We start from the raw sequence: 15,574 nt of genomic DNA on the forward strand, positions 1-15,574 counted from the left end.
TTTTTTTTCCACTCGGGGAAGTCTTTCCTTTTCTTGGCCATTGCTCTGCACTGGAAAACCAAAGTGTGTGATCAAAGGTGAAATAAGGGATATTTTTCCACTGCAGGACTTAGAGTGCTTCAAGTAGTGATAGCTGTTGATCCATTTCTCAAATAATCTATAAGGATCTGGATTTTTAAGAAAGATACAAATATCTCTGCTTATATTTGGCTAAAAGCTTGATATAGACACAAAAGTTTATAATATGTCAGCATCCCCCACAAGGCATATAAATACCCTGCACACCAGCACTGCGCTTACATTATAGTTCAATCAAGAAATAGTTATTATTGATTTATTATTGAATTTTTTTTAGTAATAATTATTAGTATTTAATCACATTAGCACAGTGGGTGACAAAAATATTCCACATACTAGAAATGCTGCTCAGCATTTCATAAATTACATTTTCAACAAATGTTGGAGTAAAAACACAGTTACAGGGAAAATGTGTCTGTAAATATTAACTAAACATTTCTATGTGCTACAAAATAGACATAATTGTAAATGTGCTGAGGTGAAATTATACTTTCAATAATATTACCACTACAGTCTGTTAACCACCGAAATAATCTATGCTGGTCAGCTAGCTAAAAGTATTTACTTTAGTAGCCCAAATCAGAGGCTAACATTAGCATTTGCTAGCGTCAGCCAGGAAGGTCTGAAGCTTAAACTAGGGTTAGTGTAACTTTGCCTGAAACCCTTTAAAGTGTACAGTAGAGCCAACTGTAAAACACAGGTATTGATACAGTACTTATTAGAGTCCTAGAATAGTTTCTAGAACCATAAATTTCTCACTTTTCCCAGTTATCCACATCGCTGACTTTCGCTAATTAGCTAGTTAGCAGTCACAGCTGTGTAATACCCAGAGAGACACAGACAGCTAACTATAATATGAAAACTTGTTCAGCCACTGAAGGGCAAAACTGGCGGTATCACAGTAAAAATAATTTTAACATTAACTAAAATGGAAAGCTTAAGTCATGTTAAACCTAAATAACAATTATTTAAAAAAATGAGTCAGCAAAATATTCCTGACTTGTCTGGAGACAGCCGAAACCAGTTAACAAATAAATTAACATTTCTTTCTAAATAAAAACGTGGAGTCTTTTAAAAAACATTATTTTAATATAAGGAAACATGAGTTTTAATACTTACCACAGAAATTTGAAGGCAGTTTCTCCAACTTCAGAGTCCAAAATCCAGATGAAGCCTGAAAGAAGCCTAATGGCCAGTGTTGCCAACTCCTCAGTAAGGAAAATCGCTATTGGCTGTCCTAAACGTCGCTAGAAGTCGCCAAATGACGTCATCGCCTAATTTGCATAATTGGTCATGCTAATGTAACTGTAACCTACGTTGTTGGAGAGTGAAATAACATCGTGGAAGAGACATAAAGTGAGTAAAAAACGTCCTAAATGCATTTAGAGTTTATTTAGAATTACGAATTAAATTTATTTTAGCAATTATTGTTTTTTGTAATGTCACAATTCCAACCCTGCTCCTTTATCCGGGCTTGGACCGGCAAAAGTGACCTGAAATAGGCACTTTGGTGGAGTTACAGTGTGTGTGTTTATAAGTAGTTTTAAACCTTGTGACCCACAAAACAGCATAACAGTAAAAGAAGAACAGACTGCGTTACAGTCATGCGCAATTCATTTACCGTTTGGACGCATAGGTGTGAACGTCTCCTGCCCTGATAGCAGCGGGGGAGGACTATCCTCCGCCTGGGAGCGCTTTGGCACGGGCGAGGTGCCCACGGCAGCACCGCTGCTTGTTGAGAGTAAAAGCGATACGTGCTTTCACGTCAAAAAGACGTCATAAATAAGTCTCCAATAATACCAGAAAAAGTCGCCAGATTTGTCGCTAGTCGCTTTTTAGAAAAAAAGTCGCTAAGGGGGTCTGAAAACTCGCTAAATATAGCGACAAAGTCGCTAAGTTGGCAACACTGCTAATGGCTGCTCTTGCGCTTACTTTTCCCTCCTTTTCGGGTTATTTTTCCCACAATGCATTGCAGTAGTTGAGAAATACAGAAAAATACCTGTAAATTATTAATACAGAAAATTCCTTCACGTTTATACAGTAGATTGTACTGTATTTTTACAGATTTTTTTTACAGTGAATTAACTCAGGGCCCGTGATTCTTTGCTTTCCTGAGGTTTTTCTCCTTACAGGGGTTGTCATCGGTACTGGTGTGATCAACCAATTATTCAATCCCAGAACAGAAATGATGTCACGGTCTGGGGACCGAGGACTCGTCTGTATTTTGTGTTTGGCTGAACCTGGACTTCATAACAGCATCACAAGGAGGAGTCTGTAAGCTGATTGGAGAGACACGTTGCACGTTATTCCAGGTGGCTACACGACTGGAGGAGACATCTATGAAGCGCTGCAGAGCTTAACTGCTCTGCAGAAATATGTGGCAGACCGTACATCAGGAGGAGACTGTATGGTACCCCTGTAGAAGGTGTTAAGGATGGATTTGGGGAGGCGCACCTTCTTCAGTCGTCTCTTGAAATGCAGTCACTGCCGAGCTCTTTTTGTCACTGATTTGGTGTTACTGGTCCAGGACAGGTCCTCTATGAAGTGAACACTGAGGAATCTGGTGCTCTTCAGTCCGTCTACAGTGACACCAGCAATGCTGAGCGAGAGATGGACAGCCTCGGTTTTCCTAAAGTCAACAATCAGCTCTTTTGTCTTGCCAACATTGAGACATAGATTCTTGTCCTGCCACCAAAGCGCCAGCCGCTGCACCTCCTCCCTGTATGCCGCATCATCATCATCCCTGATGAGTACCACCACTGTGATGTCATCTGCAAGCTTGATAATGTCGTTTGCTTTTGTTATGCCCCCCCACACACACACACACACACACACAAACCCACCACCCAAGAAAGAGCAAAAATAGTTTAATAGTTTAATCGTTTATATAGCACATTTAATTACAACAGGAGCGTTGACCAAAGTGCTGTACAAGAATACAACATACCTAATAAAGCAACTTAGAGTATTAAAAGCAAACACCAAATATGAATTAACAAATAACAAATAACTCTCATGCTGTATTAAAAGCCAATAAATAAAAATGCGTTTCAAGATAAGATTTAAAAAGATTGACAGTGGGAGCCTGTCTGATGTGTAGGGGTAAATTATTCCACAGCTTAGGCGCTACGACTGCAAATGCTCAATCACCTCTATGAACCAGCCTCGACCTTGGTACAGCTAAAAGCAAAAGATCACTTCATCTAAGAGATCTAAGGGGGGTATGAGTCTGCAAGAGGTCAGAGAAATACCTGGGAGCCTGTCCATTCAGGGCTTTGTAAGTCAACAATAAAATTTTAAAATGAATTCTGAAGCGGACAGGGAGCCAATGAAGGGAGGCAAGTACCGGGGAAATGTGTTCACATCTTTTATTACGTGTCAGAAGACGAGCTGCAGCATTCTGGACCAACTGCAGCCTTGCCAGGCAGGTCTGGTTAACTCCAGCATATAAGGATTTACATTAGTCCAGCTGGGATATAATGAAAGCATGAGTCGCTCGTTCAAAGTTTTTAAAACATAAAAATGATCTCACCTTAGATAAAAGCCTCAGTTTGAAGAAAGACCGCTGTACGACTGAGCTAATTTGTTTTTCAAAGGTGAAATTGCTGTCAAATATAACCCCCAAATTTTTGGCATGTGATTTGACAAAAGGCTCAAGACTGTGCAGGTTAAAATTAGAAGTGTTGGGATTGCCGCTTGGTCCAAAAATTATCACTTCGGTTTTGTTCTCATTGAAGTTAAGGAAATTAGAGGCCATCCAGGATTTAACTTCACAGAGACACTGAAGTAAGGGTTCTAGTGAGGCAGAACTATTTCCCTTCAGTTGAAGATAGATCTGAGTATCATCGGCATATGAATGAAAACAAATGTTATATTTTCTAAAAATTAGACCTAAAGGCAGCATATAAATGGAGAATAATATTGGCCCCAGTATAGATCCCTGGGGAACACCACAAGTAAGGGGAGCTGAGGAAGAGATAAAATCGCCAAAGCTCACAGAGAAAGTCCTGTCAGAAAGGTATGACCTGAACCACTCTAATGGGGTGCCCTTTACGCCACAATGCTCCAACCGTGAGATTAAAACGCTGTGGTCAACGGTATCAAAGGCAGCGGTCAGATCTAAAAGCAGAAGCACAGCTGAGTCACCTGAGTCCGTGGCCAATAAAAGATCATTAAGAACCTTTAAAAGTGCAGTTTCTGTGCTATGAAGAGCCCTAAAACCAGACTGAAACCTCTCAAGAACATTGTGTCCATTTACAAAAGATTGCAGCTGAACAAATCTTTTCCAAAATTTTCGACAGGAAGGGGAGCTTTGAAATAGGCCTGAAGTTAGTGAGGACAGAGGAGTCCAGATTAGGTTTTTTAAGTACAGGCTGTACAACAGCATGTTTAAAAAAGGCTGGCACAACACCTGAGCTAAGGCTGCTATTAAAAATAGCTAAAATGTCAGAACTGACAACCTTAAAAATCTTTTTTAGAAGATGTGTTGGAATAATGTCATTTGGACACGATGATGTCTTTGTGCCATTACATACTTCCTCCACCTGATCAAGACACACAGGCTCAAACTGATCAAAAACAGCAGAGCAGGTGAATATTTTAGACGCGTCATGTGAAGGTAGGCGATCATAGATCAAATGATCAGATGAGGTCGCTCCTTTTAAAACTATAAACTCGAAACCACGACCAGACCCATGGATAAATAAGGCCACTCGTTCAGCCAGACGAGAGTGCAGGAAGACTGAACGTAAGTGGAAAAAAGATGGGCTGCAGGTGTCCTTTCTCATGTTGAGAGACAGTCTGTACAGGTATCAGGACATTGTAAAAGCAGAAAAGTCAAGGTTTCTTTCTAATGTTATTGAGAATAGCTCCAATAATTCTCGGGTTCTTTTTTCAATTATTGACTCTGCCCTGAATATTTCCCCAGCTTCTTGTATTAATAGTTCCTCAGACACTTGTGAAAGGTTTTTGCAGTTTTTTATCAATAAGATAAAACAGCTTCGATCTATGATCGCCCTGCCTTCACATGACGCGTCTAAAATATTCACCTGCTCTGCTGTTTTTGGGGTTAGGGTTAGTTAATTAATTCCACCCAATGACATAAGAGGCTGATTATAAAAACGATCCAAGCATGCCTTATGACCTACAGCATGTACAGTTAACACAGCTAAATGGCCGAGAAATTGCAAAGTTCCTTTTGAAATAAAGCTATTTAAAGTCATTTAACTGGGACTACAATAATAGCAATGTTAGCCAGCAAACAAAACGTTAGCACTAATTAACATAAGCTGCTAGGTGATGGTACTGTTTCAAGTTCTCTCATTGTTTGACATGTAGGGTGGATATTTTGGTGACACTGAGATTAGCGAGACACTAAACAGCAGTGTAATATCAACGCTAGATTAGATGTTTTCTAATCCGATAAACTGAATTGATTCCACTTTATGGAAGATGTTTGTCGCCTCTTTGTTTGAGTGACAGGAACAGGAAACAGTGGTTGGAAATGACTGTTGTGTTACATGAGGGTAAAGGAGGGCTTTAAGCACCTGGGTAAAAACTGGACCCATGATGAAACACTACAACAAGTACAACATATTCTTCAGTTTTAATATGTCACCATACTGTGCAGACTCTATGGTAAATAACAGAGATTGAAACTTTACTGATAATTTGTCCAAGTTAAAAAATGCCCTCTTCCATAAATGTCATGTGACACACTCATTGGCTAAAAGAATGATGACATCACACACATTTAGAATCATACCACCATTCTGATCCTTTGATCCTTTGATCTTTAAAACCCATAAATAGGGGTGAAAAGCAACCACTTTTAGTCCGTTATTGGCAGCATTTAAGTTCGCAGCATTCGAATCTTCGCCAGAGAAGCATTTCAAAACTTTTGGTCAAAGGAGCTTTTGGTCAAAAACTCTTGGATCCTTTGCAAAGTCAGTGCATCCAGACCTCAACATGTCTCAAAGAGAAGATCCAAACGGACAAGAAGTTGACCCCTACACTCTTCCCTGGGATCAACCACTAGACCCTTACCTCTCCTCTCTTCCTTGGTGTGAACAGTTAGAAGTAGAGGACAAGCGCTTGGAAGAATTAGAGAATGAAAATCTCCTCAACAGAGAGAAGATTGTGTTATTGACACAAGAAAATGAGAAAAAGAGCACCGAATTGAAAAAGCTGTCCTACCAGCTTCAAGATAAGAAAGCTGTTATTGATGAGAAACAATGGGAACTCCTAGATAAGGACAAAAAGATCCAAGAGCTCCAAGCAAAGCTTGATGAAGCTCTGCAAAACAATACAGAAATCCTCCAACAGAAGAGACAAGAGGACAGAAAGCAGAAAGACATGAAGTTTCAACTCCAAAACACGCAGATACAACACAGAGTGCTAAAAGCAAGGCTTGATTACCACCTGAAAGCAAATGAAGATCTTCGTCAAGAGAAGAGGCAACATGAGATCAAGCAAAAAGAAATGGCTTGCAAGCAGAAAGACATGGAGTGCCAACTCCAACAAATACAGGAAAAAGACAGGATGCTGCAGGCAAGGCTTGATAAGACACTGCACAACTATGAGGAGTTGCTGCAAGAGAAAAGACAACATGAGATCCAACAACAAGAAATGGATTTCAAGCTTCAGACCACCGAGAAAAAACACCAAGACTTGCAAGGAAAGCTTGACGAAGCGCTGCAAAAAAATGAAGAAATCATCCAAGACAAAAAACAGCTGGAAAGGAAGCAGAAAGACACACAGTACCAACTCCAACAGATGCAGGGAGAAGAAAGGATGCTGCGGGCAATGCTTAATAACACACTCCTAAAATCTGAGGAGTTGCTTCAAGCAAAAAAGCAACAGGAGATCAAAGAAAAAGAAATGGACTGCAAGCTTCAGAGCGCTAAGAAACACAGCGAAGGCTTGCAAGGAAAACTTGACGAAGCTCTGCAGAAACATCAAGAAATCTTTGAAGAGAAAGAACAGCTGGTCATAAAGCAGAAAGAAGAGAAACTTCTTCTCCAGGACTTTGAGAGGAAAAACAAAAGCCTGCAAGAACTTTATAACAACATGAAAAACAAAACAACAGAACTGGCAGCAGAAAAGGAAAAAGAGGAGGCAACATCTAGACAACTGAAAGAAAGGTTGGACGAAAAAGACGCCAAATTAGAAGCAGTGGAGAAAACTTGCAAGAAACTTGAGCAGCAAAATAGAGAAACAATCGATGAGCTGAGTACCCTGATCCTAGAAAAAAAAGTGCTCGTCGAAAAGCTGCTGCAAAAGAAGAAAAAACGCTTCTGCTTCTTCCGGAGGAGGGACACTCCTGCTTTTACTACTGCTGATGTCACCTCGTCTTCCTCCACCTCTGCTCCAGCTTAATTTTCCCCTCTCCTCTCCGCATAGTGCTTGCTCAGAGGGGATTGTTGGGGTTTTCTCTCCTCTTTCTCTTTGCTCCTTTCTATCCCTTCCATTACCCTCTTCTCTACAACACCCCCCCCCCCCCCCTCCATTTCCTCCATACTTTAATAAACACAATTGGCTACATTTTACAACTGTCTGATTAGTGTCTTTATTCAAGAATGAACTGTCTTTGTCACGGTCTGGGGACCAAGGACTCGTCTGTATTTTGTGTTTGGCTGAACCTGGACTTCATAACAGCATCACAAGGAGGAGTCTGTAAGCTGATTGGAGAAACGTTGCACGTTATTCCAGGTGGCTACACGACTGGAGGAGACATCTATGAAGCGCTGCAGAGCTTAACTGCTCTGCAGAAATATGTGGCAGACCGTACATCAGGAGGAGACTGTATGGTACCCCTGTAGAAGGTGTTAAGGATGGGTTTGGGGAGGCGCACCTTCTTCAGTCGTCTCTTGAAATGCAGTCACTGCCGAGCTCTTTTTGTCACTGATTTGGTGTTACTGGTCCAGGACAGGTCCTCTATGAAGTGAACACTGAGGAATCTGGTGCTCTTCACTCCGTCTACAGTGACACCAGCAATGCTGAGCGAGAGATGAACAGCCTCGGTTTTCCTAAAGTCAACAATCAGCTCTTTTGTCTTGTCAACATTGAGACATAGATTCTTATCCTGCCACCAAAGCACCAGCCGCTGCACCTCCTCCCTGTATGCCGCATCATCATCATCCCTGATGAGTACCACCACTGTGGTGTCATCTGCAAGCTTGATAATGTCGTTTGCTTTTGTCCCCCCCCCCCAAACCCACCACCCAAGAAAGAGCAAAAACAATGTACTTTTCAAAGCGCTATGCAGCCATTTATTTACATCGCCAGTGAGCAATGCAAAAATAACAAACAAAAAAATCCCTAAAAGGTACCCAAGCTTCCTGATTAAAAAAAAAATTAAACCAAAAGACAATTTACTTACCTGACCTTGTAAGTGAAAAACAGGAGAAAACTGAGTCAACAGAAATGACTTCTCAACCCTACCAGGCTGCTGCAGTGGACAATATATACACAGTGAAAAAGTACGAAAATGCTACTTTACAACAAAAATGCTCTAGCGCCAGACAAACACATCAGGTTGTACATACTAATACCAATTTATTAAGTTTTCATACAAAGACACTAGGTAACACTTGGAAGGACAGACTGTTTGTTGGGTGGTGGAGGCTAGGAGAGAAGGGACCAGGGGGTTGTCATTGGTACTGGTGTGATCAACCAATTATTCAATCCCAGAACAGAAATTAATTTCACCCAATGACATAAGAGGCTGATTATAAAAATGATCCAAGCATGCCTTATGACCTACAGCATGTACAGTTAACACAGCTAAATGGCTGAGAAATTGCAAAGTTCCTTTTGAAATAAAGCTATTCAAAGTCATTTAACTGGGACTACAATAATAGCAATGTTAGCCAGCAAACAAAACGTTAGCACTAATTAACATAAGCTGCTAGGTGATGGTACTGTTTCAAGTTCTCTCATTGTTTGACATGTAGGGTGGATATTTTGGTGACACTGAGATTAGCGAGACACTAAACAGCAGTGTAATATAGGGATGCACCGATACCGATATCGGGTATCGGCCTCGATACCACATTTTCTAAAGTACTCGTACTCATTAAAAGTCCCCCGATACCGGGGACCGATACCACGGTCTGAGATCTGTCTATGTTTGAGCGGCATGTAAGGGGTTAATCACAGGCGCCGAGTGCCCGCCACCAGGCCCCGGCTGCAGCTCAGAGCTAAGAGAAGGGCAGGCGAGACAAGTCAGCCGTGTGGAACTATTTCAAAGTGAACGAAGACGCAAAAACAAAGACAGACTGCAAATTGTGCTCAGTGAAATTGTCCAGAGGAGGCTCAAAAGGTAGCGCATTTAACACAAGTAATTTAATCAAGCACCAAAATCCCAACACGACAACGAATACAAAGAGTTTACCCACGCTTATTTACCCACGCTTATTAGCACAGAGGAGCATAGCTGATGCTATAGCAGTGGGACGGAAAATAGTTGGGCATTTTAAACATTCCGCCTTAGCCTACTCCCGCCTCGAGGACATTCAGGGACAGCTCAACCAGCCAATAAAGAGACTGCAGCAGGACGTACAGACGCGCTGGAACAGCACGTATTACATGCTCCAGTCCCTCATTGAGCAAAAGCGAGTGCTGGGCGTGTATGTGTCCGAGCACGAATTCCCTGACTATCTCACCGCTCACCAATGGGCTCTTATGGAGACGACTGTTGCCATCCTCGCCCCCTTTGAGGAACTAACTAAAAAAGTGAGCAGCTACGACGCACTAGCCTCTGATGTCATCCCAGCTGTGACTGTGCTTGTGAGACTTCTAAACAGAGAAACAGACGAGTAAATATCTCTCAGCCCCATGTAGCAGTGTGAAAAGTGAAAGGCTTTTCAGCTCAGTGTCACACATTATAGATGAAAACAGAAACAGTCTGACTGCTGATAATGCAGAAAAGCTACTTTTCTTAAAAAAAACCCTGCCACTCACTTTTTCTCTCCATTAAGTGAGTCATCTTAGACTTGATGTTAATACCTACCTCAGTTGCACTGACTGCCATAGTTCTATGTTGGTGGATGTTGTTAGTTTATTCAAATATTGTGCACTAAATAGCAAAGATGTTTATTAATGCCCCTTGTGTTGTTGAAAGCGGCAGAGTTTACAATAAACTGAAAACAATACTAGAGTTGCACTGTCACTGTTTAATTTTTTTTTCACAATTGTTTATTCTGTAATTTGTTGCATACAACATGCTTTTCATTTTAAATAAATGTTCTTAATTCCAAACCAGTCCCTTGTTGTTGTTTTTTTGTTAAATTATAGGACTAAAGCTGTTACCTGTAAATTTAAATCATCTTTTTATTAAGTACTCAGTATCGGTATCGGTGAGTACTGAAAGGCAAGTACTCGTACTCGTTTGCAAAAAAGTGGTATCGGTGGATCCCTAGTGTAATATCAACACTAGATTAGATGTTTTCTAATTCGATAAACTGAAATGATTCCAGTTTATAGAAGATGTTTGTCGCCTGTTTGTTTGAGTGACAGGAACAGGAAACAGTGGTTGGAAATGACTGTTGTGTTACATGAGGGTAAAGGAGGGCTTTAAGCACCTGGGTAAAAACTGGACCCATGATGAAACACTACAAGTACAAAATATTCTTCAGTTTTAATATGTCACCATACTGTGCAGACTCTATGGTAAATAACAGAGATTGAAACTTTACTGATAATTTGTCCAAGTTAAAAAATGCCCTCTTCCACAAATGTCATGTGACACACTCATTGGCTAAAAGAATGATGACATCACACACATTTAGAATCATACCAAATGTCATGTGACACACTCATTGGCTAAAAGAATGATGACATCACACACATTTAGAATCATACCACCATTCTGATCCTTTGATCCTTTGATCTTTAAAACCCATAAATAGGGGTGAAGTGCAACCACTTTTAGTCCGTTATTGGCAGCATTTAAGTTCGCAGCATTCGAATCTTCGCCAGAGAAGCATTTCAAAACTTTTGGTCAAAGGAGCTTTTGGTCAAAAACTCTTGGATCCTTTGCAAAGTCAGTGCATCCAGACCTCAACATGTCTCAAAGAGAAGATCCAAACGGACAAGAAGTTGACCCTTACACTCTTCCCTGGGATCAACCACTAGACCCTTTCCTCTCCTCTCTTCCTTGGTGTGAACAGTTAGAAGTAGAGGACAAGCGCTTGGAAGAATTAGAGAATGAAAATCTCCTCAACAAAGAGAAGATTGTGTTATTGACACAAGAAAATGAGAAAAAGAGCGCCGAATTTAAAAAGCTGTCCTACCAGCTTCAAGATAAGGAAGCTGTTATTGATGAGAAACAATGGGAACTCCTAGATAAGGACAAAAAGATCCAAGAGCTCCAAGCAAAGCTTGATGAAGCTCTGCAGAAAAATACAGAAATCCTCCAACAGAAGAAACAAGAGGACAGAAAGCAGAAAGACATGAAGTTTCAACTCCAAAACACGCAGATACAACACAGAGTGCTAAAAGCAAGGCTTGATTACCACCTGAAAGCAAATGAAGATCTTCGTCAAGAGAAGAGGCAACATGAGATCAAGCAAAAAGAAATGGCTTGCAAGCAGAAAGACATGGAGTGCCAACTCCAACAAATACAGGAAAAAGACAGGATGCTGCAGGCAAGGCTTGATAAGACACTGCACAACTATGAGGAGTTGCTGCAAGAGAAAAGGCAACATGAGATCCAACAACAAGAAATGGATTTCAAGCTTCAGACCACCGAGAAAAAACACCAAGACTTGCAAGGAAAGCTTGACGAAGCGCTGCAAAAAAATGAAGAAATCATCCAAGACAAAAAACAGCTGGAAAGGAAGCAGAAAGACACACAGTACCAACTCCAACAGATGCAGGGAGAAGAAAGGATGCTGCAGGCAACGCTTAATAACACACTCCTAAAATCTGAGGAGTTGCTTCAAGCAAAAAAGCAACAGGAGATCAAAGAAAAAGAAATGGACTGCAAGCTTCAGAGCGCTAAGAAACACAGCGAAGGCTTGCAAGGAAAGCTTGCCGAAGCTCTGCAGAAACATCAAGAAATCTTTGAAGAGAAAGAACAGCTGGTCATAAAGCAGAAAGAAGAGGAACTTCTTCTCCAGGACTTTGAGAGGAAAAACAAAAGCCTGCAAGAACTTTATAACAACATGAAAAACAAAACAACAGAACTGGCAGCAGAAAAGGAAAAAGAGGAGGCAACATCTAGACAACTGAAAGAAAGGTTGGACGAAAAAGACGCCAAATTAGAAGCAGTGGAGAAAACTTGCAAGAAACTTGAGCAGCAAAATAGAGAAACAATCGATGAGCTGAGTACCCTGATCCTAGAAAAAAAAGTGCTCGTCGAGAAGCTGCTGCAAAAGAAGAAAAAACGCTTCTGCTTCTTCCGGAGGAGGGACACTCCTGCTTTTACTACTGCTGATGTCACCTCGTCTTCCTCCACCTCTGCTCCAGCTTAATTTTCCCCTCTCCTCTCCGCATAGTGCTTGCTCAGAGGGGATTGTTGGGCTTTTCTCTCCTCTTTCTCTTTGCTCCTTTCTATCCCTTACCATTACCCTCTTCTCTACAACACCCCCCCCCCTCCTTCCATTTCCTCCATATTTTAATAAACACAATTGGCTACATTTTACAACTGTCTGATTAGTGTCTTTATTCAAGAATGAACTGTCTTTGTCACGGTCTGGGGACCAAGGACTCGTCTGTATTTTGTGTTTGGCTGACCCTGGACTTCATAACAGCATCACAAGGAGGAGTCTGTAAGCTGATTGGAGAGACATGTTGCATGTTATTCCAGGTGGCTACACGACTGGAGGAGACATCTATGAAGTGCTGCAGAGCTTAACTGCTCTGCAGAAATATGTGGCAGACCGTACATCAGGAGGAGACTGTATGGTACCCCTGTAGAAGGTGTTAAGGATGGGTTTGGGGAGGCGCACCTTCTTCAGTCGTCTCTTGAAATGCAGTCACTGCCGAGCTCTTTTTGTCACTGATTTGGTGTTACTGGTCCAGGACAGGTCCTCTATGAAGTGAACACTGAGGAATCTGGTGCTCTTCACTCCGTCTACAGTGACACCAGCAATGCTGAGCGAGAGATGGACAGCCTCAGTTTTCCTAAAGTCAACAATCAGCTCTTTTGTCTTGTCAACATTGAGACATAGATTCTTGTCCTGCCACCAAAGCACCAGTCGCTGCACCTCCTCCCTGTATGCCGCATCATCATCATCCCTGATGAGTACCACCACTGTGGTGTCATCTGCAAGCTTGATAATGTCGTTTGCTTTTGTTATCAATCACAACATTGAATCATCACATGTTGGAGCTGGAGGTGCAGTCGTGGGTCAGCAGCGTGAAGCATAGCGGGCTCACACACATCCCTTGGGGGGACTCCTGTGTGTGATGGTGTTGGATCTTATATTTCCAACCTGTAATGTCTGGGGTCTATCAGTAAGAAAGTCCAGGATCCAGTTGCAGGTGGAGGTGTTAAGTCTGAGCAGGTCCAGCTTGCCGATCAGCTGCTGGGCAATGATGGTGTTGAATGCTAAGATGAAATCATTGAGCAGCATTCTTAGGTGGGCGTTGCATTGATCCAGTTGTGATAGGGCTAGGTGGAGTGCCAATGAGATCGCATCGTCCATTGTCTTCCAACTCCGAGCCTGTAGCTGTCTTTGGTACAGGTATGATGGTGGTGGTTTTAAAGCACTGTGGCACAACAGCTTGACTCAGGGAGATGTTAAAGATGCCCGCTAGGACATCAGTCAGCTGGTCAGCACAGGCTCCGAGCACACGTCCAGGTATATTGTCTGGTCCAGCAGCTTTGTGTGGGTTGACTTTAGTGAGAGTCCTTCTCACACTAGCCGTGGACAGGGACAGCACTTGGTTGTCTGGCGAGGGGGTGGCCCTCTATAGTCCGTCTTGCATCCCATTTAAAGAAGTGCGAGTTCGCACTGTGTTTGGATGTCCTGGCCTCTGAGGTTAAGGTGTACGGCTCCTGGTTGTCAACTGACCAATTTATCATGGCAAAGCCTGTGGTGGAAAAAAAGATAAGAGGCTGATTATAAAAATAATCCATGCATGCCTTATGACCTACAAAGCATGTACAGTTAACACAGCTAAATGGCCGAGAAATTGTAAAGTTCCTTTTGAAATAAAGCTATTCAAAGTCATTTAACTGGGACTACAATAATAGCAATGTTAGCCAGCAAACAAAACATTAGCACTAATTAACATAAGCTGCTAGGTGATGGTACTGTTTCAAGTTCTCTCATTGTTTGACATGTAGGGTGGATATTTTGGTGACACTGAGATTAGCGAGACACTAAACAGCAGTGTAATATCAATGCTAGATTAGATGTTTTCTAATCCGATAAACTGTCATTATTCCTGTTTATAAAAGATGTTTGTCGTCTGTTTGTTTGAGTGACAGGAACAGGAAACAGTGTCGAAACAGCTCGACTTGCGTAAAGTGTTTCCAGCTGGGCGTGGTGTGCCTGGAGTCGAGTGTTTTAACCAATGCATGAAACTATACATTTTTAGACATAGGTTGTAACAGCCGCTGTTTTCTTTGTGAGTATTTATTACACGGCGTGCTGCGGGGAAAAGCCTGTTCTAACATTCAAGTCTAAGGTTTCTTTTTTAGCACCTGGTGGCTCTTTTTTGCTTCTCATCCGTAAACACTCTGCATACTCTTTCACGTAATTCAGTTTATTTTGAAAAGTCTCAACAGGATCTTGAGCTTTATTCTGAAAGGTTTATGTGGAAAATAAACAAGCGGAAAGGCGATGGTTTTACCAGCGTTGTTGCTAACCACAACACATAAAAACAAGCACTTGTCCGTCCATAGTGTGGTTATATTAAATATAAGAGAAAGAGAGAACTTTAAGAAATGAATATAGCCACTACAGTGACCATCAAAACGGTGAAAAAATATTGCTGTAAACAGTTTATTTTGCGACAACACAAAACAAACGATAGCGTAAAATGAAACAATAGACGTTTTATATCGTCATCCGATATATATCGTTATATCGAACAGCCCTACTGTGCAGACTGCTGATCAGTTATACGGTTACATTTCATTAATCATTGTTAAACTAAAGTGTTAAGCAGTTACTTTATCCTTTCACTTAAAATTTCCAGGAAAAACACTACCTTGGCTACTTTTGTGCTTACATTTGATTTATGCTGGGTCACTGTAATGCTGCTGTTGGCACCTTGTTTCACACTGAAAATTAGGAAATGTTGTCATCAGTTACAAAAAAGCTGATAGGAAAAGAAGGATGGAAAATGCCTGGAATTTAGCTACACTTACAAATACTGCTGCCTCCAAACTGCAAGCATCAATAATAATAATAATAATAATAATGGCTTGCATTTATATAGCGCTTTCCAGGACCCCTCAAAGCGCTTTACAATTCCACTATTCATTCACTCTCACATTCACACACTGGTGGAGGCAGCTGCAGCTGTAGCCACAGCTGCC

General features: G+C 41.4%; 2 protein-coding genes across 2 annotated transcripts; both read left to right on the forward strand.

Moving 5' to 3' along the window:
- Positions 1–3,023: 3,023 nt before the first annotated feature.
- On the forward strand, positions 3,024–10,302 carry LOC146519133 (uncharacterized). The gene has a single exon (XM_085160263.1). It carries the CDS (start codon positions 6,046–6,048, stop codon positions 7,453–7,455), a length of 1,410 nt encoding a protein of 469 aa, XP_085016389.1. The 5' UTR covers positions 3,024–6,045; the 3' UTR covers positions 7,456–10,302.
- A 646-nt stretch (positions 10,303–10,948) lies between these two features.
- Positions 10,949–15,136, forward strand: LOC146519134 (uncharacterized). The gene has a single exon (XM_085160264.1). The coding sequence runs from the start codon at positions 11,145–11,147 to the stop codon at positions 12,552–12,554; it is 1,410 nt and encodes a 469-aa protein (XP_085016390.1). The 5' UTR covers positions 10,949–11,144; the 3' UTR covers positions 12,555–15,136.
- Positions 15,137–15,574: the final 438 nt, after the last annotated feature.

Source organism: Neolamprologus multifasciatus, chromosome 5, assembly GCF_963576455.1.
Source record: "Neolamprologus multifasciatus chromosome 5, fNeoMul1.2, whole genome shotgun sequence".
NCBI classification, from domain to species: Eukaryota; Metazoa; Chordata; class Actinopteri; order Cichliformes; family Cichlidae; genus Neolamprologus; species Neolamprologus multifasciatus.